This window comes from Solanum stenotomum, chromosome 12 (assembly GCF_019186545.1).
Source record: "Solanum stenotomum isolate F172 chromosome 12, ASM1918654v1, whole genome shotgun sequence".
Lineage (NCBI taxonomy): Eukaryota > Viridiplantae > Streptophyta > Magnoliopsida > Solanales > Solanaceae > Solanum > Solanum stenotomum.
This window is the reverse complement of record NC_064293.1, coordinates 36,604,870-36,628,634: the sequence shown is the minus strand read 5'-3', so window position 1 is coordinate 36,628,634 and position 23,765 is coordinate 36,604,870. Positions and strand designations below refer to the sequence as shown.

Genomic DNA, 23,765 nt, shown 5'->3' with positions numbered 1-23,765 from the left:
CCCCCCCCCCCCCCCGCGTTATTTCTGGTGACTATGGTTGCTGCGGTAGTTGTTATTACATGGGCTTAATAAATGAGTGGGAAGGTTTGGGGGGTTGCCTTGGCTCGTTTTGCATTGAAAGTCCTATACAAGTGTTTTCACTGTCCTGCTGGTTATACTTGTGCCATATTGTAATGAGTTTCTACTCAGATATTGCAATAGTTTCTGGTTAAGTTTCTTAGACTGCGTCTTGTTTATGCTCGATTTCTTTGTGCGGTCTTCTCTTCAGTTTTTCTCGTTGATTTAAACCGATTCCATCTATCTATAAGTAAAATCTTAAGTGCCAGGGGGTGGAATTTATGCAAGCCAAAGGTGGGGAAGGGTTTTATTTATCTTTTTGAAATTTTATTGATGCATGAATTGTGAATAACCCAGATGGTATGAATGATGACTGAAATTGTAAATCATGTGCTTTGCTTCACTATCTTCAGTTACATAAACAAAGAAGCTTGGAAGGGAAAATAAAAAATTTGAACTATTTAAGATGGCTCTGGTTCAAATCGTAGTTTTCTGTCCCGTTTATTCAATCTTTTAACAGTACGTAGATATTTCTGTTTCCTTAATTAAAAACCATGATTTATAATGGGGAAGGATAAAGGGGTGTTACAGTTTAAGTTGACCCTCCTAAATAAAACAATAAATTTGTAGCATAAGCTACAGAACCAAAATTTAAAGATTGTTTGAACTCCTAGATAGACCCTCCCACTGTTGCTGACGCTACAACTAGTTATAAAAGATGTTCACAGAGGCAAGAACGACTAGTTCATAAGGAATAAGAAATAGGAGCATCTGGCGAGTAGCAGTCGGTGGAGTTCGAAGACAATGAATGGAATGGTCCGGAAGTCACTATAGAAGATCGAATGAGTTTTATCGAAGTTCTTACAGTAAATTGATAGCTTTTGGAAAACGAGGAAGACACTATTTCCATATGTAGAGGAACATCTAAATTGGGAATCATTGAATTAAAAAACAATGTAGTATTATTAGCCACAGCTGTGATATTTATATCACTAGTCAAAACAGTCTCAATGTCAACTTGGAATGAAATCATATATAAAACTTCCTGTTGGTACTTAAAGAATGAGAGGGAAGTGCATCAAATGATATAATCTAAACTATATATGAAGTCAACCTTCTTGTACAATTATTGATCCTATTAATTTAAACATGCTCATCTTGACCCGTTTAACAATTACTTTTACAACACGAGAGAATGCATAGATCATACAAGTCATGTAATATAATTATTAACCGTTACTATCTTCCTTCCACATTATATTGCAGGAATTTAAACCTTAAAGACTTACAAACTAGTACTTTCGAAGGACCAGACCTGTGCTCACAGAAATGGTGTTATCGACGATTATTTCACAAAAGATCATCAAGCCCTCCTCTCCCACCCCTGCTTCACGTATGCGTCACAATCTTCTCTCTCAGTGATCACATGGCACCTCCTGCATACGCTCCAATGGCCGTCTTATACTCCAAATCTGCAGCAAACAATGTAAAGCCAGATTCTTGAAAACTCCCTTTCAAAAGTATTAGCCTTTTATTATCCCTTTGCCGGAAGATTAATCATGGATGATAAATGCTCCTATGTTGATTGCAATGTCATTGGTGCGGAGTATTTAAATGTCTGAGTCAGTTGTCCAATGTCTGAACTTCTCAACCATGCTACAGATTTAGTACTCACAAGACTTGCCTTGGAGGACTCCTAGTTCATTCAACGACAGAAGGCTAGTCCAATTAAGCCATTTCGATTGTGGTAGAACAGCAGTCAGTGTATGCATATCACATAAGATTGTTGAGTATCTCTAAGTTCCTGAATGATTGGGCTGCTATAACTCGAGAGTCAGATTTCAAACCATCTCCTCAGTTTGATGCGGATTTTTTCTTCCTACTAATGGATGATCCTCCAGTATATGTTGTACCCGATGTTCTACGTGATCAACATCAACCATGTGTGTCAAGAATGTACCATTTCTCATCCTCTAGTTTGGGCAGACTCAAGGATACAATTTCAATGAATTCAGGAGTGCAAAATCCAACTCGATTTGAAGTTGCCATAACACTTGTTCATAAATGTGGAAGGCAGCATCAGAGGCAAATAATTCCGGCTTGTTCAAACAATCTCTATCGTGCCATCTAATGAATTTACACCCACCATTGCCTTTAAACACCATCGGAAATGGTGTTCATTTCTTTAACACAGTAGCAGCGACAGAAGATGAGATACAAGTGCCCCACTTCGTTGCTCAGCTACGCAAGGCTAATCAACATCTTCGAGATTAGCCAGCCTCACGTTCACTTATGGAAATCATATTAGAGCCAGCGGGTAAGAACACATTAGACATGGAATATGATTTTTATCGATCAGTTGCATATCTATATGAACGTTTACTTGGCGTTGTACTTTGCTTTTGCTTGAATGATGGAATTACATTTGACCTTCTAACTTAGAACATAGGGTAAATGAAATCATGTACCATGTAAAATACAACAATGACATTCTCCATAACATTGACAGATCTAGCAATACTAAAAGACTTAATTAACAGTTCAAAACAGAGTGCAATAAAAAGAAAACAGTATCAGAGTAAGTAGGAGCATCCAAGAGCAGTTTATACAAATGTGAAAAATGTTTAAAAGAAATATCTGAAACACCAGAGTTTTTGATGGAACAAGTGTGAGACTCACCAGTATGCTCTATTCAGACTAATTCTCCCTCAAGCTCGAAGCTCAGACCCAACCTCAGCTTCTGGATCTGTCACCAAAAGAGTTAGAAGAGCTTGCTGAGAAGTATTTAGATTGATGATATACCTACTTTGAAGCTTCTTGAGCTGTATGGATATGTGGATTATCAGCTAATGATTTTTAAAAAAGAGTTTACCAAGAACAACAGCAGTATATGGCAAATAATGGAATCATTGTACAGATTCACAAAACTCTGACATAATTAAAATACAAGAGTGGCTTGAAAATAGCCTATTTGGGAATGGACATAGGCCTATATTTGTTGAACCATTTTAAGTCTTACTTATTCAACATTCATTGATAACAAATGAGTTTCTATTTTGCAGCATGCACCCCCCACTCCTACACACATACAAATGGTGACATACTCAAAAAAAACATAGAACATGAATATTTGGTTGGTCTAGCTGTTGTGATTTCTTTTCTTCCTTTCTCGTTCACCTGAAACCACCATCTAAGTGATTGAAGAATACGAGGTTTCAAAATAGAACCAAGAATACTAAATCTGAAAGTTTGTTCAAGATTAGGATTATGAGAAATGAAATAAGATATGCAGCTTGAATCATGGTCCACAAAGCACTATTTAGATCCACATTGCAGATTCCATTACTAAATGTTATATAACAAATGAGAATAAACCCAAGTGTATATCTAGCACATGATTAATATTACACCATCTTGGTTCCTTATCCAGTAGTTATAGTTGAACCAGCAGTTCTTTAAGTCAAATGAGCGTGAGATTTTCATTAAACACTTGGGATGTAAAAGGTATCTTAGTTTAAGATAATGATACACATTTGAAAATGCAGAAGATAAAAATTATCTATTTCTGCTACATTCAGTTGCAAATACATATATGAAAGGTTTCTTTGCATTTTTATCTTGAACTGGGTCTTCCCAAAGACTACCAAGTAGCTATCATTGTGTCTAGGAATGAGAGGACTTGGTAACAGTTCAGTACTAGGAATGGAGAATTTCTAAGAGGGAGCACTTCACTCTCTTAGTAGGCCTACCATCACGAATCCAGATAAGTCAGGCTAGCAGGTTTCGGATACAGATTTCTATCAAAAGGTAACAAATCAAAAGAGATCTAGACATGATCACAGCTTAACTTTTTGGTGTAGAAAGTATATTGTTTATGATACTGAAATAGATCTCTTTAAGTCCTAGCAAGAATAGTTAAGGAGTATGAGTTTCTTGTAATGCTATATTGTACATATCCAGCACTATTTAGTGCTGTTCTGTATAGAATTTTATTTACTGATAAGAAAAAATGAATGAATTTTCCTAACATGCCAAGAAAATATAAAAGAACAGAAAAAGCTCAGATGTAGCCAAACAGGTGAAGGAAGACTGCTAAAATGGGCACAAAAAGTGCCAAGCTCATGCCAGGATTTGCCATGACAAAATCTTTGGTAATCTTGAGAACTTGTATTCCTGTTTGAATCCTTGCTGCCCATCTCACCATTCTTTCCAACTCATCTGGTGACATAGATGAGATGACCTGTTCAGCTTTCTGTGCATCCTCCTTTGTAAGCTTCAAATTCAAATTGTTCACTCATGTTAGTGAGTAGCCAACCATCTATCTCTGGATAATTTCATAGTGGTTGAAATAAATTATTTTAGGGATGAGGGATGGGGCTCAATATTTACAGAAACTTAAAGGGGTTTAGCACAAATTTTGTGAAGAAAACAACTACATGGTCATTGCATCTTACTTGTCATTACAAATAACTTATATAGATTGTTCTAATTGCTCATTACTTTTTCAACACTTAGGAACTAAACAAACAAACTAAAAGGGAAACTCAACAATCTTCTCATGTTGGAACCTCATGTGAAATTTACAAAGCTGAGGCCCTTATGGAAGATGCAGGAGGCTTATTGAAATACAACAGGGAAACAGAAAATAACAACAGGAATGAAGACAAAGATAAAGTACTTTTTTCTTTTCTTCTTTATATTGTAGTTAGTTAAAATGAGGTCCAAATGAACCTAAGCCTGCTGGCCCCAATTAGCCCAGTTGGCAGAACTTCCAACTCTTGGCATGCTATTCACCTTGGAGTAGACATCAACTTTGAAGCAAGCTCCACACATGGCTCCTTCACTATCCACTCTTGGCATTGCTTTCATCTTGTAACTTGGATGCTCAAAGCTCTTCAATCCACTTTCACTGTGGTACATGCACCCTGCCAAGATATCCATCTCATCAAAAATCAAACTTTTTTTCAATGCGTTTTTCTCATTAAAAGGAGAAGTTGTATCCCATCAACCTCCTGTCAAGTGTAACTGGAAAAGATAAAGACAATTTGCTTTAAGCATTGGTCCAATTTGAGCTACATACCACTTGGGAAGGGAGCAAATGATTTGAGACAGCTTCCTTTGATATGATCCACACTATCAGAGATCATGACAGATCCATCAGATGCTATTCCCCAGAACATCTTTGCAGTTTCATCAGCACCCTATACATAGACACCATTCATGACTTTCAATGAAAGAGAAAAAAAGTAAATTATGTCTTAATAGAATATAATAAATAATCTATTGTATATGTTTCCTTTCAAGATTGATATCACCATCATCCCATCTCCAATTAGAGTAAGAAAGTGTTGTTTATATACATTTGTAGAGAAAATGCACTTTCTTTTGGTGATTGTAACTGCAAGAAAGAGTTGAAATCTGCCAAAGTCATTTCTTTCTATCTGCCTAAACCGTAGTTTGGTAGGAGGTAACATGTACCTAATGAATAGTTGAGGTGCTCAGCACTAACGGGCTCGAAAACTACCATTATTAAAAATTGCATATTGATGGGGATAAACTTTAGAACTAGAAAAGAACTTACAAGGGCAACAAAGACATTACCAGCCTTATGATCATAGATCACAAAGCCAAAGCTACCCTCAAGTCCCTTGAGGACCTCATGAGCTGGGAATGGGCCTCTGTCACGGAGGGTGCGATATGCTTCACTCACAAGCATGGCCTCATTGGTACCCTTTGACAGACCATACTGCTTGTTTAGTGCCCATAAGTTGTTCAAGCTTCCCAAGAAAATGCAGTATATGTCATTCAACCCACAGAACAACCTGGAAAAGAGAAAAAAGTTCATACATTTGTCTCATTATTACCACACATAAGAAAAAAATAATAATGAAGAATTCAAGAAATAATCATTAACATTTAGCATCCCACTTTATCTTTTTGTTCATTTACTAGTGAAAAATTGAATCTTTATGATCATTTCATAAATAATATAGCCAAATCTCAAGATAGCAGAGGCATGGGTTCTTTCTCTCTTTCTTCTTTTGGTTGGGGGTTTAAAAGATTCACCTTTGTTGAGCATTTGATGAGGATGGAGGTTTGGAATAGGCCAAGAATGCCTTGTCCATGAATCCAATGGAAAACCCATTGTTGGAATTTGAAGCTAAGAAATTCTTCATAGTCTCTTCAGGGGAAACAGCCTTGTTTGATGATTGCAAAGAGGCTGGGCTCTGCAGCTCCTTTGGTGGATCAACCACACTTTTCTTGAAAATTGCCAACATTTTCTTTCTTCTCAAACAAAATCAATGAAAAAGTAAATTGGGGTAGTGAGAAAGCACAAACAAGGTGATAAACTTTGTTAAAAAATATAAGAGATGATATGTGATTTGATGAGTATTTATAGCTAAGAGGGTTGGAGGAGACAAAAAGTGTCAACATTATCCATTAATAATCTTGAGATGGAGAGAAAGTTAAGTTAATTTTATAAAAATGGGCAAGTGGGGCCATTGATTGTTTTTGAGAATATTAGTGGGGCCATAGAATAAAAAAAACAAGTCGTTTTCCCCCTCTTTTAACTTGAGGTGGATGACATGGAACCTAATCAAATGGACAGGTGAGGCCATTGGTTATTTTTCAGGATTTTTAGTGCATAAAGATTTTCATGGATAAAAAAATATTTTTTTGTTTTTCACTTTAAACTTGAGGTGGATAATATAAAGAATATGTTAATCTTATAATATGGTCAAGAGTTAGACCATTGGTTGTGTTTGAGGATTGTAGTTCCCAACAATTCTTGGATTAAATAAATATTTTCTTTTTCACTTTAAAACTTGAGATGGATAACAAAAAGAATATGGTAATCTTATGAAATGGCCAAGTTAGATTAGGGCATTGGTTGCTTGAGGATTTTAGCTCCCAACAAATCTTGGATTAAAATTGATTATTCATGACAAATGTAGTAAATTTAATTCTTGGTAATCGGGAAATTGGAGGATAGGTCAAAGTTTATCTATAACTATAAAACTATGAATTGACAGTGACACAAATCCTAATCAGCAAACCATACTTTTTGGATAAAACTTTACTATTTAGTATTTACTCCCTTTTGGCATTTCTTCACGTTCTTGAATCTCTACTTTAATTCTATATTTTTTTTCTTTTTGTAGTTTTAACTTTTATGTTGTCTTAAATAGAAAATGAGAAAGAGATCTGATTATTCATTCACTCTCTTGCTCTTCGTGTTATGTTAACATTAGTACTTAGATTGAAATGAATATTGACACATTTAAACCTCAACTAATTAATAAATGACTTATCATTGAAATGTGAATGTTTAGATAAATGTGTAATCGAATAAAATTGAAAAGTATTAGTACTAGAAGTGATTGTATCCAACATAAGGTATAAGTAACCCAAAAGAGAATAAAAATTAGATTAAAGTGTCTAAAAAGGCGATATGATTATGTCATATTAAACATCTACATGCACCAATCTATAGGTGAGTTATATGATAATTGAATAGGCAAAAATCAGATGGATTTAAATCACATGAAGAAATCTATAAGTTGGTATCAACTAGTAGTTGAACAAGGCTTATATGTTAGTAGTATTGAGAATTATATTGATATTAAATCTTGTACCATCTAAAATCTGGTCATTACAGTAGTTTGAAACATGGAAAACTTCTCCTAACAGAGAGACTATATCAAAGAGCCCAAACCACCCACCAGGGTAGGTTAGCGTTTCAATTGTGATAGAAGAAAAAATTATCAAACAGCCTTGACCGTAGCTAAATGGACGATTACAAGCACTAAAACTATACAAGACTATATAAACATGGAAGATATTCAGAAACCTAAGAGGCATAATCCTTCTTGTAGTATTTGTCTTCAGGATAAAAAATGGCAACAGCAGTATTCCCTCCAAATTTCCTGCCACCAAGTGCTGCCTTTGCTTTAGTGCAACCGATAGTGTCAGAGTACTCGAGAAATACCTGCAGTTTGAAACACAAAACCATCTGAAAGGAGAGGGATTCAAGATCGAAAAAGACTCCTATAATTGTTGCGTATTATCCTGACTATTGATTTATGGCAATATATAACACCCATGCAGGGGGAACTATCAAGATGTACATTACTGGCAAAATGATCATTTGATATTCATGCTACATTTTGTTTGCATTTTTAATGAGGATTAAATGATGAGTCATTTCAATTCTCTGTGCAGCAAAATGTTGAGGATTGAAACATATAAGAGACAGATGAGGAAAGAAAAACCTAAAAATGCTTATGCATCACTTCTTCATTCAAAAATTGCCTAAACTGGAAATTCTATGATGATCTCAAAATCTAGAATCAAACAGTAAAAAGGAAAATAAGCGATAACTTCTAGTAACAGAGCACTATATTTTTACCTATGTCAACCAACAAGTGACCATGGGCTTTCTATTGCAGCAAAGTTGTACAGGTTTCATTGCTCAATTGAACAACAAAAAGTATTTGCAGAACACACAGCACGGATACAACAAATGATCATCATAACAAAATTTAATTAATTCCTAAAGGTTAGACATGTAAAAATGACGACATTATTACCTTCCCAAAACCATCCACCATTTTTTGATCAGGTTCTGGCCGAGGAATAACAACATCAATCAAGTCACCTATAATTCAGCCAAAGGAAATCCGATACTGACTTATCAAATACTTAATTGTACAGATTGAGTAGCACACATAAAAGGAAAACCCAAAACAAAAAAGGATGCACAATATATTAGGAAATTTTAACAAATTGAAAGATAAGAATCCACATAAATGGGGGAACATGTCAAAGGCCCATGTTATGTAAGTAGCAGAGACTTATGAGGGAAAAAACAGTGGGCAGTCCTGTGAGTGAAATCGACTTTATAGAGCAGCTTGCAAGACAAAATTCATGGCTGAAAGTTCAAACACGAACAGTTGAAGCATATTGTTCTACAAAGGTACCCAATCTTTTATCATCTATTCAAAAATGTTTTGCCCATAGAACCAAAAACTATTATAAATCCAGTTACCTTTTTTCCCTTAATCTCTTCTTCATTTAAGTCTTAAATCATTGGTTCATCCAATTATGGAGGTGAGAAATCAACCATCATACTAGAACTTTTGGTCGTTTTTACGAGTTATCAAAGAGAAGATAACCCTCCCTGGTACTACTGCGGTTATTTAAAGCGGCCTCATAATAAATCAATTTAAAAGTGTCTCATGTTCAATCATCTTTTTTTGAATAGAAACAATTTCAATGTGAACACGGGAAACAGATTGAAATGAGAAGCTGCAGTTACCAAATTTTTGGCCTTCTTCTTTCATGTCTTCCAAAATTTCTCCATACTCTACATCGTCAAATAATTCTTGAGGGGTGATCACCTTCAAATATTCAGAGGAAGATAACTCATTAGCATTACTACAATATTTTACCATTGTCTTTAAATATAAGTTCTATAACCTTTCCCAGACTAGCAAATACCTCAGTTAAGCATAAGACCTTGGTTGGAATTTCAGCAGTCACAACAGGCCCTATCTCGGTACCAGGAATAGTCATACCACTAGCTTCAAAAGCCATTTTCTGCAAGCAAGCAACGTAATCTTCAGCATTCAAAATTAAGGGAAAATGCACACTGCGTCCCAGTCACCTTTAGCTTATTGAGGTCAATTTGACCAATTTTAGGAGTTAGATCAGATCAATTTTATTTATTATATTGAATTAAAATTAGACATTAGAAGTTTCACAAAAAGTACTACAAATTGCAATTCGCACATATCAAACTGCACATGAACATTATTCTAAAATGTTAGTCAAAGTTCACTTAGCTCAAAACTCAGGAAGTGAAAAATGTCGAAACTTTTGGGACAAAGGGAGTATTTAGAATAATAAGTTAATACAGTAGAAAGTATTCAACCTGCATAGCTATGTGCTGCCTTGCCTGAGCTAATATACACTCCTGTTCAGATTTCACCTGCCCACTACTGTAAACATGATCGGAAATAAGTCATAAAAGAGCACAGTAAATTACCATGGAGGGTTAAATACAGAATAGCCCTTTCCAAAATCCAAACAAGAAGTGTGGTTCCCAGAAACCAAACACCCCTTCATCAAAATAGCATATGGACGATATAGTCGGTATAGGGAAAGAAGTTAATCATCATTCAAAAGTTTACTTGGCTGCTGAACATTGTTAAGTTCAAAGCAGTTTACAAATTCTACTTTTTGAGATGGATGAAGAGAGCATGCAAGACATTTGTTTCTAAAAGCACAAGAATCTTTACTGAAAAAATAAACAAAATTTGATTCTGAATTATCAGTTGGTACGCTCTTCCCAAAGATTGACAAAATTGATATAACAACATCTCAGACTATCCAAATAGGTTGAAGACACACGTTTCTTTGGTAGCATAATGTACTTCCATATTTCATCTCACAGGAAGGTCAACACTTAAACATGAACCTCAAAAACATAATAATCTGGCAATGTACACAGTGTAGATCTGGATGATGTTTGAACACAAAAGTGAGCAATCAGACGAGTTCAGTTTAGAAAAATTGATTTGTTACTATAAATGATTGCTTCAGATGCTAAGCAGGAATAAATGTACGACAAAGAAGCCATTACAAATTCATTCAACTAAGACACAAACAAAGAGGTAATGCAAGACTTGCAGAAAATTTCAAAAGCAATATTTCATAGAAAAAAAAATTTAGGAGATGAAATCCGGATTACATTACTGCAGGCCAAAATTTTGCATAGCCTCACATATTGCCAGTCTTCAATCATTAGATTTCCTACAAGCTAGATGAGAACATACCTAGAGGTAGCGCGTCGAACCGTCAGTGTCTTGTCACCCATTTTTAAGCCATTTAAAGAAGCACAAGCCATGTCTGTATCCAATGGATTCTGAAGCAAGTAATAGTTGGTCAGCTACCCATTATAACGTAGAACCTTCTTCAGCATTATCAAGAAGCAATAGCATTTTATTTAAAGGAGGTGAAAAATCGAGATCTATAATAAACAGAGGACAATTCAGTGTTGACTCAGCGAAACCTCTGCAGATTTGAAAAACTTTTGAGCATTTTACTCAACTGGCATGAAGATGAGACCATATCCTATTAATCAATGTAGAAAGAGGCTGGACGGAGAAATGTGCTGGCAAGGAGAACAAAATTTTATCTATTCTCGGAAATCTAAAAAAATTGGAGGCCTCATTTGTAAATTTTAACTAAACAGATTGACATCTTCAGTGAACTTTTTCTTATCAGCGACATCTTCAGTAAACTATGACGGGAGGAATAATGAGAATATCAAGAATAGGAAGAATGGAGAGAGATAAAGCAAATTATCTGCAAATGGCTGATATGCTGCAGTAAGGAAGCAGAGTTGGGCTGTAGGATCAGCCCAGGTATCTATGAGATCCCATAATGTGGAACTGAAGTGGAGGCTGCAGAGGAAGTAGATGATTGAGAATCTGAGGTACCACATTAACTGATAAGTGGAGTAATACGGAAGAAGTGAAAAACCATAGAGAAACACAATGTTTGATGCATTTTAAAAAAAAGTTTAAGTATCAACAAAAACAAAAAGAAGCAATAAAAGAAAAATATTTGAGCCTGAAAGGCAAAATTATAAACCAGACATCTGAAGTACCAACAAAAAAGTGAAGTATATGACAATGCTTGATGCAGTATTAAAAAATAAATTTGAAGTATCAACGAAATAAAAGGAAGCAATACAACAAAAATATTTGAGCCTAAAAGGCAAAACTATAAACCCTAGACATCAATCAGCAAGCTCTCAATCTCAAACCATAGGATCAACTCAATCAAGTAATTGAGAGGAAGAGTATGTGATCTTGCTTTTACAAGAATATAAATGATGCACATACACTATAAAGCCAACACTTCCAAAAATAGCAGATTTTCAGTCTGAAAAGCATGGGATCAAATTAGTAATAACAAGTAAATAATCAAATTATGGAACAATATTTACGGATCAAAAATGAAGATCAAAAGAAGAAACACATCTAATTAATTAGCTTTCAAAAATCAATCTTGATATGGAAAGAGTTGGAACATTTTCTACATCTAAAAAGTCTAAGGCAAGAATAAACTTAGATATCAACTTAATCACCTGATATGTGCAGAAACCATAACCTTTAGAGTTTCCTGTGTCTCTATCCTTCACCACCTCAAATCTACGCAAAGGTCTGCACTAGGCAACATTCAGTACATTAGAGCTCCAGTAATATTCTGAAACTTAGTGATAATGGCCATCTAATAAAGATTTGTGTACCCGAAAGACTCCAGTAGTTCTTTTATCTGCACCTCAGTAAAAAGGTATGGCAATCCACCAATAAAAATACGATCTTGGTCCTCCGCATCCCCAGTTGCTCTGATGAGAAAAATATGCACATGAAGACAAAAACAAAAAAGGAAACAGCTTGGCAGGGTAAGAAAGAACTTAAGAGGAAAAGAATAACATTATTTGTTAGAACAATGACCATACACAAAATAGTCTCCCAAAATAGAAGACAACAAAGCGCTGCAATTGTAAGAATCATATTTTCTCTGTGTAAGGGTGCTTGGTGTGCATCTGTACTAAGTTGCTCGGACTCGGTGTGGGAGTCCAACACGGGTGTGGATCCGCATGTCGGATCCTTCATGATCTAATTTTTAAGATTCGGGATATGAATCTAGATACGAATATGGGTGCAGGGACTCGGCAAAAAAAAAAACTAAAAATCTAAGAATATACATAAATATGAGACACTATGGAAAACTTATAATGTACCGTCGAAGGGACCTGGTCTAATTATGATTAAATAATACTCTAATTTAAATCGAAAATTATTTTTCATTTAAACAATACTCTAATTTTGATTTTATTTTTGATAAGAAGACTCCAAGGGACCTGGTCTCACTCATGTTATGGACCATCATCCAGGTCCAAATATTCAGCCAAATTTAGCCCAATGTTCAAAACCAAATCTGGCCCAAACCATGACCGACCCGACCCACATCCTATTTCTCCAAACCCCCACGTTCCCCTCTTCTCCAATCATGCATAAAATGAAGCAGCCAGAGAAACAAAACAATGAAGAACCCTAGTTCAGTTCCAAAACGGGACACATCTCCTCTCTCACAAATTCATACACCAATGTGTGCTTAGCACGAGAGCTTTGGTACGGTACATCACTCTAATTTATCAAGAAAAAACCTTCGAAGGACACAAAGGACTAGTATAAATCACTATACAACAGAAAAAGTGAAGGTATTTATTTCCGATCTATCCAAATATTTGCTTTGAGATATCAAATTTTCAATTTTCTTCTCTGAATTGTTGGTCGACACACCCGATCTCATTTGACCGGATTCGACACAGATCCCACACCCTTACCCGTGTCAGTGTCGTGTCAACACGGGTGCGGCACCGATTTTGCTAAGTCCAAGTAACTTAGCATATGTATGCTCCCACCTTCGATCCACTTCCCCTCCCAAGAAAAATCCTGATGTGAGGCCAAAAATATATATTTTAATCATTATTTGTCTCACATTTAGTGTATTTTTATTTGTCTTTTTTTAGCATGAATTTTATGGATTGTGCTAAATAGTGCATTTTATTTGTAGGAGTAAATTGGTGTAAAGATGAAGAAGTTTGGAGCTAAAACGAATTAAAGATAGAAGATTATACAACGAAATCAAGCAGACAGCTTAATGGATTAAATTGAATATTATATTCATATTTATACAAATTGTACAGATAACCAAAGAAAGCAAATTGATATTGGCCTTACTGCCACGTGGCTTCATGTGAAGGCATTTCCAAATAGTTGAAGGCGGCGGAAGTGGCGGCTACATAATACACAACTAGGAAACTGAATCCTTTTTGGGTTTGGTTTCCCAATTTGTTTTGGACTCAGTGATTTTATTTAGGGTTTCTATCTCTATAAATAGTCCATGAGAATAATTATTATGGGGACATCAATTATAGGACATCAAGTATAAAGTTGTCAATACTTTTTAGGGTTCTTTTCTTCTTCTTCTTTTCTTAGACATTAGTAGCTAAAGACCCTTGTTCTGGGGTTGTGGCTACGGGTAATTGTTGAACATCGATTGTTTTGAATTAATGTTGGTTATCACTTTAAATTACTTTTGTATTCTTGTTTTAGTATTTCATGCTTGATCACCATAGAGATACAAAATGCTTGATCTTTCATTAAATTGATTAGATTTGTGTTTAGGAGAGACGCCCGGACGAACACCTAGCTTGGTTACAAAACATGATGAAATATAAATGCTCGCCAATTAGGATTGCTTATCCCTGCTCAACGATGTAGTTAGACAGCTTATTGGAGTAGGCGATTAGAGGTCGGGAGACCATGATCATAAAATCAACCATGTAAATCAGTAATTTGATAACCGTAGTTAATTCATACATGAGATGTGATACATGAAACCCTATGCATGCTGCAGCCCTGGAATTTTCCAATCACTGTAAGTAATTTTATTATTTCATTCATGCATTCTTTTCTTTACAAATAAAAATCAAACACTTTTGGCACTCTTAAATAAATAATTAGACTAGTATAATTTAGTAAATAGTTAATTGACAAGTCCTTTGGGTTCGATAATCCGGTTCTTTTAAGAGTCACTATATTACTTGCGCGACCACGTACACTTGCGTGTGCAATTGGGAGCAACAAATCCCAAAATAGGGCATAGTCCCAACTAAAAGGTATTGCCTAAATAAATCTTTTCCTTCCATAGTACTTTTTCTCTAGGTCTGCATGACATTGAAAGGAATGCTGACATTGTCGAGTATCAGAAGTGAGGGAGGTTATAGGAGTTCATTTTAAAAGGTTATAGGGATTTCAAGACAACTTCCGTTCATGTGATTTTAGGTCTATCTCGTCCCCTTTATAACAAATTCACTCGACATGGTTTTGCATCTATAGACCAGTGCATCTGAAGGTTGACGCAAGATACGACCAAACCATCTCAAGCAACTATCTCTAACTTTATTCTCGATGCATGCTACTTACTTGCACCCTCTGCCTAATGTGGTCGTTTCCAATCTTGTACGACGGCAAATTAGCATGTGCATCTCAGTGACACTCATTTTGTGGTTATATTGGACTTTAGCGGCCAATCATTCACTCCAATATAATTCTGGCCTTAAAATTAGCTATAGAACTTACCTTTCTAATACCAATCAAGCAAAAATTAGGCCACCATGAAACAGGGGCACGATTTCAGCAGCAACAACAATGAAGGAAAATAGACAACTTCCACTTACCCAGGCATGAGTCCAGCAGCAGCTAAGTTAAGGTGAGGGCTTGGATGGCCAGGACCAAGTGCAGCAGCCAAAGAAGGATTGTAATCAGTGGGCCTTCGAATCCTGACGGAAACACCCTGTTTACAGTAAACAATAGAGAATAACAAATAGTTAGACTAACAAATGCACATGGAGAAACAAAGAACTAGAGACACGAGCTCCCAGCTTAGCAAACAACAAAGAATACTCATTTATATATGTCATTGCCAATGGGGAAGAATATTTGAGGATTTTCATCTGTCTGCAGAAAACATCTTCATCGGAACAAGTACTACTATTATGGAGAATTAATGCTGACAAGAAATTATAAAATTCCTTTAAAGCCTAAAGGTGTCTTCCAAACTATTCCTCTTGAAACATCCATGCCGAACACATAAATTTCTTTTCAAGTCAAAAGCTATTTCCCAAACTCTTGCCCCTCAAACAAGTATACAGAAAAAGGTGTCAGGAAGTTCTCAGCATTAGTGCTTTCATTTGAATAAAAAAATAAAAAGGATTGGAAGTGCTTTCTATTACTCACAACATGATGAGAGTTGCATCATCTATCAAAACATATCAGCATCTTCAGTTAACCTCAATGAGATGATTCATGAAGATACCCGAATTATTGAGCACTATAGAACATAGATGGATCTCATTACCTGGAGCCACAGATACAGTTCTATTCATGAAGAATCAGGACTGTTTTTCCATCTCATGTATTATAACGGAAATTCTCACAAACAAAACAAAAGAATAAAGGGGAACATTAGAAGTGAATCATTTTTTTTCAATTAGTAAGTTGTTAAATATCATTCTAGCCATAGATATAAAAATTATCTTAAGTCCCTTGGGTTTCCCTTGCTCTTTCCTTCACACTCCCAAACCACCACCTTACCCCCTTCCACCCAAATTGAAAAAAGATAAGTGTTAGAACTTTAAGTCACTTCTCATTGAGCCAAAAGAGAGAAACTAGATGAATCCCAAAACCTAGAGAGAGAGAGAGAGAGAGAGAAGGCTGTAGTTTGACATGCCTCAAAAACAACTCCATCTAATGCCATTGCATTACTGGCTTCTTCGACCGTTCTCATCTCCACAAATGCAAACTTCTTTTCATGATTAATGTACACATTGACAACTGCATCACCTGAGATTCAGAAAAAGGTTAAACTCACAAGGGGTGTACAGTGGAAATATATGAAAGTATCACTTTGGAAACTTGAATGCACCTGGGCCAGCAGAATTTCCACCAACTGCAATCATAACATGACTAAAAAATGCGGAGATTGTCTGTTTCAGATGCAGCAAAAGAAGGAGAAATAAGGAATCCCAAGAGAGACAAAATTTGATATGACGAAGTCCTGCAATAAGATACTACCATACAGCATATTTTTCTTATATGGCATACGACGCTTGAGAATTGCGCACTCTCAATGTCGACTCACTCTTACGAGAATGCAAAAGGGACACATTTGTCCTTGATAGTCTTATAGTTGAGTTAAAATGTCAGCTTGTTTTAATGGGACAATTTCAGCACAAGGAGAGAATTTTTATGGACATACCCCTTTGTTTGGGAGGGGGCAAATTTTTCAATTTTCATAAAGCAAAAAGAGAACATCTTTCAAATTGATGCATTCATGCTCATAAATAAACCAACTACACCTCAATCCCAAATTAGAAAGAATGCAAGGCTATGGCCTAATTTATAAAAATAGATCAACATCGTAAGTTATATGCCTATGGCTAGGGAGCCGTTTCCAAAACATTTCCTCCTCAAGTTAAAATTTATACCTGTCTCCGACCCTACAATGAACCTCTGTTTTCACCATTTTCTCACCCTTTTACCATAAAACCATTTCTATGAGTCATCACCATTCTTTTTTCTAATATGCACAGTTCGAATCTCTCCATGGATAGCGGGCATGCCCCCTCACCCTTCTAAATAACAGATTTTTTGTCCGTGGCAAGGATCAAACTCATGACTTGAAGAACCATTACCAATCTTAGAATACATGTAATACAATTCAGCCTCTACAATGTGCAAGCTTAAAAAAAAGATAATAAAGTATAGCATGTGCCATTAACTCATGACAACCATTTCAGAGAGAAGTCAGGACCCCAGGTACAATGTGGATGAAAGATGATGGAAATGGACCATTATACCAATATCGCCATACCTGTTCATTAGCCAATGGTGGAAGGCCACCAACATAAACTCGTCGTGCATGCCTTGTAGCCTATGAGCAAAACAGAAAAAAATGTGAAATACTTGTTGTAAATACAGAAGAGAATTGAGCTTCAGAAGAATATAGTTACTTGCTGACTCATGGCTTGGACTGGCAAGAAAGGGAATGAACCTAATGGATTAACCTGTTGAAGACACCTTAATCAGAGAAATAATTAAATGGATCCATATGGAAAACTTACATTTGAGGATGCAAAAAATAACTATAAGAAACAATCATATGAATTAAAATAGTCGTACCTGAGTTGCATCAGTTGGAAAAACATTCTGTAATATTCCAGGAATCGATGGATGACCGTTGGAAGAACACAGAAATTGTTCTACATAATGAGGAATAAGTAAAGAGGGAATCGAAAGTGATGAAGCAAAATGTAAGAACTGAGAAATTAATGTGTTACAACTGACAAATGACAGATTTAAATGCTAAAATTGAACAGATTACCTCATAAAAAATTTTGAAAAATTTAGTCTTCGACACAAAGGGATTAAATTAGTAACTTTTTACCAGAAGAGAGAGCATAAAAGGGAAAAACTACTATTCCTTACCAAGATATTGTATACCATTCAGATAATAAAACAAGAATTATATTCCACCACTGCAGGTTCCTGGATAACAATTGTGAGTCTACCAAATTACAACAGTTGCTGTTGATGATGGAAAAGTTCCAGCTAACCGAAGCACTGATTCCTCGTTGAATTAAATCTACAGTCCTCACGCCCACGAGTAGCATGGTGGGACATAAAGTCCAATATTGCCTTCTTAGCCATATGTAACAAAATCACAAAAAAGGAACCAACACAACAGCAAACAACACAACAACGATCTCTCAGTTCAAGTAGAAATTATCAGCATGAAACCAAATTAAAGCTTATCATATTGAACATAACCATTAATCTCTAAATAAAGGACTGACATCATTTTAGGTAAGAGAGAGCAATAATTATATGTGCTGCTCAGGTTTTAAATGCTAACCTGCCCCACTAGAAAAAGATGCTGCAACTGGTGGAGCCATATCAAAGCCACTTGTCCGCTTGCTGTCGAAAAGAAAAACAGCCTATCACAATTCAATTTTGTGGATGCCTCGAAGAGTTAAATGAATCAAGAATTTTTTCTATGATTTGAGTAAAATAGATTCATGTATTACAAGAACGAAAACAAACGAATCCCTTGCAGGAAAATGAAATAGTGCATTGAGAAAAAGACATGAATCCTCTTAATATAATAAAAAAAATGCAAACATTTGGAGTGTGTTTGTATGGAGGAAAATGATTTCCATGGAAAATATTTTCCTAGAAAATGTTTTCTTGAAAAATAAGTGGGTTTCTTACTTATTTTCTAAGGTTTGGTAGGTAAGCATAAAAATATTATCTCAAGAGTATTTTATGTTATCTAGCAAACCACTATAGGAGTGGGATGTGGTGGGGAGTGGTGGTTTAGGGGTGGCAGGGGTGGGGATGGTCAAGAGGAGGGGATGGGGGATGTTGGGTGGGTGAGTAAGAGATAATGAACTTGCAATGTCACTTATGTGACTTATTTTTTCAACTTCAATTAAGGGAAGTCATTTTCCTCTTTTTAAGGAACTTCTTTTCCTAGAGAGTAATTTTATTTTTTTTTATAAAGGTAACATTTGTATATCAATCATCAGCTCAAAGCTGGTATCCAAAAATTTACATCATATCCTCCCCCCACACTTGTGTGTCGGGCATAAACAAAAGATAAAGAAAAGAAGAAAAAAGAAAACTATCCCTAGATCCTCCTTCATCTTTATAAGGACCTTAGAATGTCTACAATAGCCACAGGGTCATCTATATACTCTAGAGAGTAATTTGACTAACCAAACATGGGAAAACTGGATTTACCTACATACCAAACACACCCTTAAAATAAAACCACATGATAATGTGACTAATTGAGATCTTGCCATAATTTGTGAAAAGAAAACTTGTGAGTACAACGTATTAAGGAATAACGAGTTATCAACTTGGAAATTCATATTGTTAAAAAAATTATAAGGAAACCTCTTTGGTGGTAAAGGAGAACTTGATCTTGATCTAGCTTTGTCATGAGACCAATCCTTTGACCTAGAACGGGATCTACGTGTCTCACCCTTCTCTCTACCTCCACGATCCTGGCGCCTATAAAATCACAATAATAACCAAATGGCCAAAAAAATGATACTCATTTTAATGTTACCATTCTCAAAAAAAAATGATAATCATTTATCCAGTGTGTTACTTGTACTCGTAAAAATCATGTAAGCTATATATACAATCCATCATCAGACTAAAGGTTTATATGTATAATTTGGCTTTGTGTTTTTCTTTAATTCTTTAAAATATAATAAGCTGCCAAGAATCTGTTGCTGTGAGAAGTACAAAGAGAGATATGAAATGATAAGTATCTTCTTTGTTTCTTTCTATTCGCACTTTTCCCACCTACCCAGTTGTGTAACATTATTTTGAACATATTTTGGGGTTAAGATATGTGATGCCAAAGAATGTCGAGGAACTCCTTGGGTGCTGAGCAGATTATGGAGAACCATTCCTGCATCTGTCTGTTGGGTGGTGCAGAAAGAAAGGAATCGAAGATGTTTCAACAGAAGAACTGCGCTGTTTTCTTCAAACATAGGTGCTTAGTTAGTTAGCTTTTCGGTGAATTTACAATATGCATATGAAGATGACTCTATGATAGATTCCAGTTAGTTTGTTACAAAGTTGAACAAATTTTGTACTTGGGACATCCTACTGTAGTGTCCAGAACAGCCTTAGTGCTAGTGTTGCTCATTGATTTTACTTTAAAAGCTTTACTTAACAAAAAAAAAATTGTGTAAAAGTGAAGGAAACCCATCGAAGAAATATTCTTTTTATTGGTGAAACAACAAAGAATTGTCTTGTGTTGGCCAAAATTACAACTGTACAAAGACTTCCAGCTGAGAGCCCATTGGATTGCCTTGATTTTCCTCATCGAACCGTTTGTCTGATTCCAGAAGCACTATCAAGATTAATTATGTGTTTCCAAAAATAACAAATCCTATAAACTAACTAATCCTCTAATTATTTATTTCTTCCCATTGAATGTAGCTATAACTTTTGGAAATTGGACAAAACAAAATGAACCACGAGGGAAGTATGACCTATCAATTCAAAATGAACTCACCCCCTACCCCACAAAAGAACCATCATAACATATGGAAAGATCTAAAAGTTTATGCATACAAACACTTTTCCTAAAATGACCTGTCAAATTTATGGTTCCTGGAACGGCTGTAATCCTCATTGTCGTCATTTCTTCTGTAGCTCCTAGTGTTTTTATCCTTGTACTCCTCACGGTGACGGTGATGGTCTTGATCTCCAGAACCATTAGCCTTCACTCTGTAGTGCTGTGATCCATTAGACTGGCTCTGGAGAAGTCCAATTAGACAATATTCTGAAATTAGGCCAAAGCAGCAAGCAAAGAAATATGTGCTTACGAGTTCAGGAGATGACATACAAACTAAAATTGGCCTAACTGATCAACATTCCCAACCAAAAGCTTCTTCTATGGAGTTGACAATGTAAGGAAACAAAAAAGAGCCAGGTTATTTTAAATATGAGTGCTTGAAATTAAATCGAATTGCATGAATACAACATGCATATTTTAATTATTAAACATCAAATACTGAAGTTCCATAATATATCCAACACCATTCTACATGGTTCCAAGATATGTTTAGCAACATTAAATTGGCATACTAGATAACAAGTATGGAATTGCTACATCGGGGACATAATTTTTAAGTACTTCTTTTACCTTTTAATATGGTGATGTCCGGGTCAACTTACGCGTAGCTCAACTAATCCACCGAGTACCTTCTATTTCTCACCGGAACATATACTGGGCAGCTCTTTTTCCACCAAAGCTTAAGAAGTATTGCAATAAACCACCTACTTCTTTTTGTCAACATTATTCTCCCATGATAGACACCAAGGTCCATTACTACTCCAAGGTAACACCCTTAGCTAATACTTTCTACATTCTCTAGAAACAGGAAAAAGTAAAATTGACAGGGCTAATACATTTTAATTTTCATTCTTGAAGGTCTTAGAAATGAGAATTTCAATCAATTTGGGATTGCATTTTCTCTTCCGCCACAACCATGTGGCAATGTAACATAAAAGTTCCATTCGCACACAACCACTTCTCATCCTACAAATTCGGTAGCTCAATAACCTGATATCCATAAACCACCAACACTTATTCCATTCAGGTTATCAGTTTTGCCCGCGAGTTATGTACCCCTAATCTCTACACAACACAAATAATTGGCCTAGTGGAGCTTCAAGTCGTAATCTTTATGCAACTAACTGTTCCTTGAAATAAAACTTAGCACTCTTTCTCAGATTAAATTGCTTTAGATCACGTCGAAGATCACCAGTATTTTAGTAATTTGTTTATACACATAATATCACTTCCTTCATTAGGTCAAGTTTCTAGATTTTGTAATGATTATATTAAATTATTCAAGCAAATTATGAGCAATTTAAATCAACTTATCATATGGCCAGAAATTTTTCAGAGAAAAATTAACCTGGTGATGATGCGACTTCCGATCTTCGTAAGAATACGGAGAGGATCTTCTGCGATCGTCATTTTTACTTTCATATCGAGGCATATCAGTAGTTTTGAATCTCTGATCACCAAGTCCAAGACCTATCCCTAGTTCTCTGATTTTGATGGAACCAGAATTGGGGAAAAGATTTCGAATTCGATTTTGAATATCGGGTATCAACTTAGTGGGCTGAATATCTCTCACAAAATAGGTTTATGGGCTAAATGAGGCCCATATTTAAGTGATTTGGGCTGAATTTCTGTCACAATTCTTGTTGTTAGAATTCACAGTGTTTACAAAAAAAAAAATTAATGTATATATAACATTTTTAGTATTTAAATCTTAGTTAGTCAACCTTTATTCACATCTCAATTTATATATCCTTAATAACAATAAATAATTTGAAATTGAATATTTTGTTCTACGTCAAAATCACTTATGTTTTGCTCTCTCTTTCACTTTGTTATAGCTTGAGAAAGGCAAAGAGGGCAAAAAAGAAGATAGAAAGGAAGAGAACATTATATATGTCATATATACCTTGAAAATTATCTAATTCATACTTCATGTTTAGATAGTTTGGTTAAATTCCTTATGAATCATTTGTTAGTTGGTATAAACTCCAACGCACCGAATACAATAGATTCGGTATGTAATTTAAAAACATGTATAACATATATATATATATATATATATATTTGATAAAATTTATGTGTTATTTTATGCCGAATATATAATATAAAATAACTTAACCCTATTTAACTAATTCATATATCGTATATATATAAAATCCTACTAATAATATATGCATAACTCTAACCAGTTACTAAACATGGCCCTTACTGCTCAATCAGCCTCCTAACCCCACCCAAACAGGTCATTTTGTATTAAGTCTGTAACCCAATCTAAATTCTAAAGGGATAGGTTTTGGACTTGGCGATCAAAGATAATTATCTCCATGCGATTTATATATACATGCATTACATATTGGACAAATTACTTAACTACACTCATTTACTTACCTTAATATCCATTTATTTCTACTTATTTCAAAATTTTCAAAAATCCCTTATTTACCTATGTATCCCACATGTATCCCGTGCATAACGCTATGTATCCCGCTATGTGGAATGTATCAAACGTTATGTATCCCGTGCACAACGCTATGTATCCCGCATGTATATCGTGCACAACACTATGTATCCCGCTATGTGGAATGTATCAAACCTAATATATCCCGTGCACAACGCTATGTATCCCGCTATGTGGAATGTATCAAACCTAATGTATCCTGTGCACAACGCTATGTATCCCGCAAACATCATTTTTAAGGGATTTTTGGTAAATATAATACTAAAAGAGATAGGATGTTATTTAATACTTATAATATGTGATTCCTATAATTTATACTTACATATTTAAGCTATGAAATCTATCAATAATATATATATTTGTGTCAAAATACACTATTTACGTCATACTTCTTCGAATACAATTAATTTCAAACCCAAAGAAATATTTCATCACACCGAACAAC

General features: G+C 35.3%; 2 protein-coding genes across 4 annotated transcripts; both read right to left on the bottom strand.

Moving 5' to 3' along the window:
- Positions 1–3,986: 3,986 nt before the first annotated feature.
- On the bottom strand, positions 3,987–6,429 carry LOC125846267 (uncharacterized). Of its 2 annotated transcripts, none has more exons than XM_049525646.1 (5): positions 6,124–6,429; positions 5,639–5,879; positions 5,138–5,258; positions 4,852–4,982; positions 3,987–4,330 (listed from the first exon to the last, which is right to left on the bottom strand). In XM_049525646.1, exons 1-5 carry the CDS (start codon positions 6,333–6,335, stop codon positions 4,118–4,120), a joined length of 918 nt encoding a protein of 305 aa, XP_049381603.1. In that variant the 5' UTR covers positions 6,336–6,429; the 3' UTR covers positions 3,987–4,117. The 2 variants fall into 2 exon arrangements, 1 of the variants encoding a protein (XP_049381603.1); XR_007444348.1 differs by having other exon boundaries at positions 4,090–4,330; positions 4,736–4,982; positions 6,124–6,427.
- A 1,225-nt stretch (positions 6,430–7,654) lies between these two features.
- On the bottom strand, positions 7,655–21,312 carry LOC125846257 (splicing factor U2af large subunit B-like). Of its 2 annotated transcripts, none has more exons than XM_049525635.1 (17): positions 20,880–21,312; positions 19,662–19,778; positions 18,616–18,677; positions 17,883–17,962; positions 17,714–17,767; positions 17,575–17,634; positions 16,627–16,687; positions 16,432–16,544; positions 15,380–15,495; positions 12,377–12,475; positions 12,215–12,290; positions 10,896–10,984; positions 9,992–10,058; positions 9,559–9,657; positions 9,377–9,458; positions 8,649–8,716; positions 7,655–8,047 (listed from the first exon to the last, which is right to left on the bottom strand). In XM_049525635.1, exons 1-17 carry the CDS (start codon positions 21,128–21,130, stop codon positions 7,910–7,912), a joined length of 1,632 nt encoding a protein of 543 aa, XP_049381592.1. In that variant the 5' UTR covers positions 21,131–21,312; the 3' UTR covers positions 7,655–7,909. The 2 variants fall into 2 exon arrangements, with proteins under 2 accessions (XP_049381592.1, XP_049381593.1); XM_049525636.1 differs by having other exon boundaries at positions 9,992–10,055.
- Between the last annotated feature and the right edge of the window lie 2,453 nt (positions 21,313–23,765).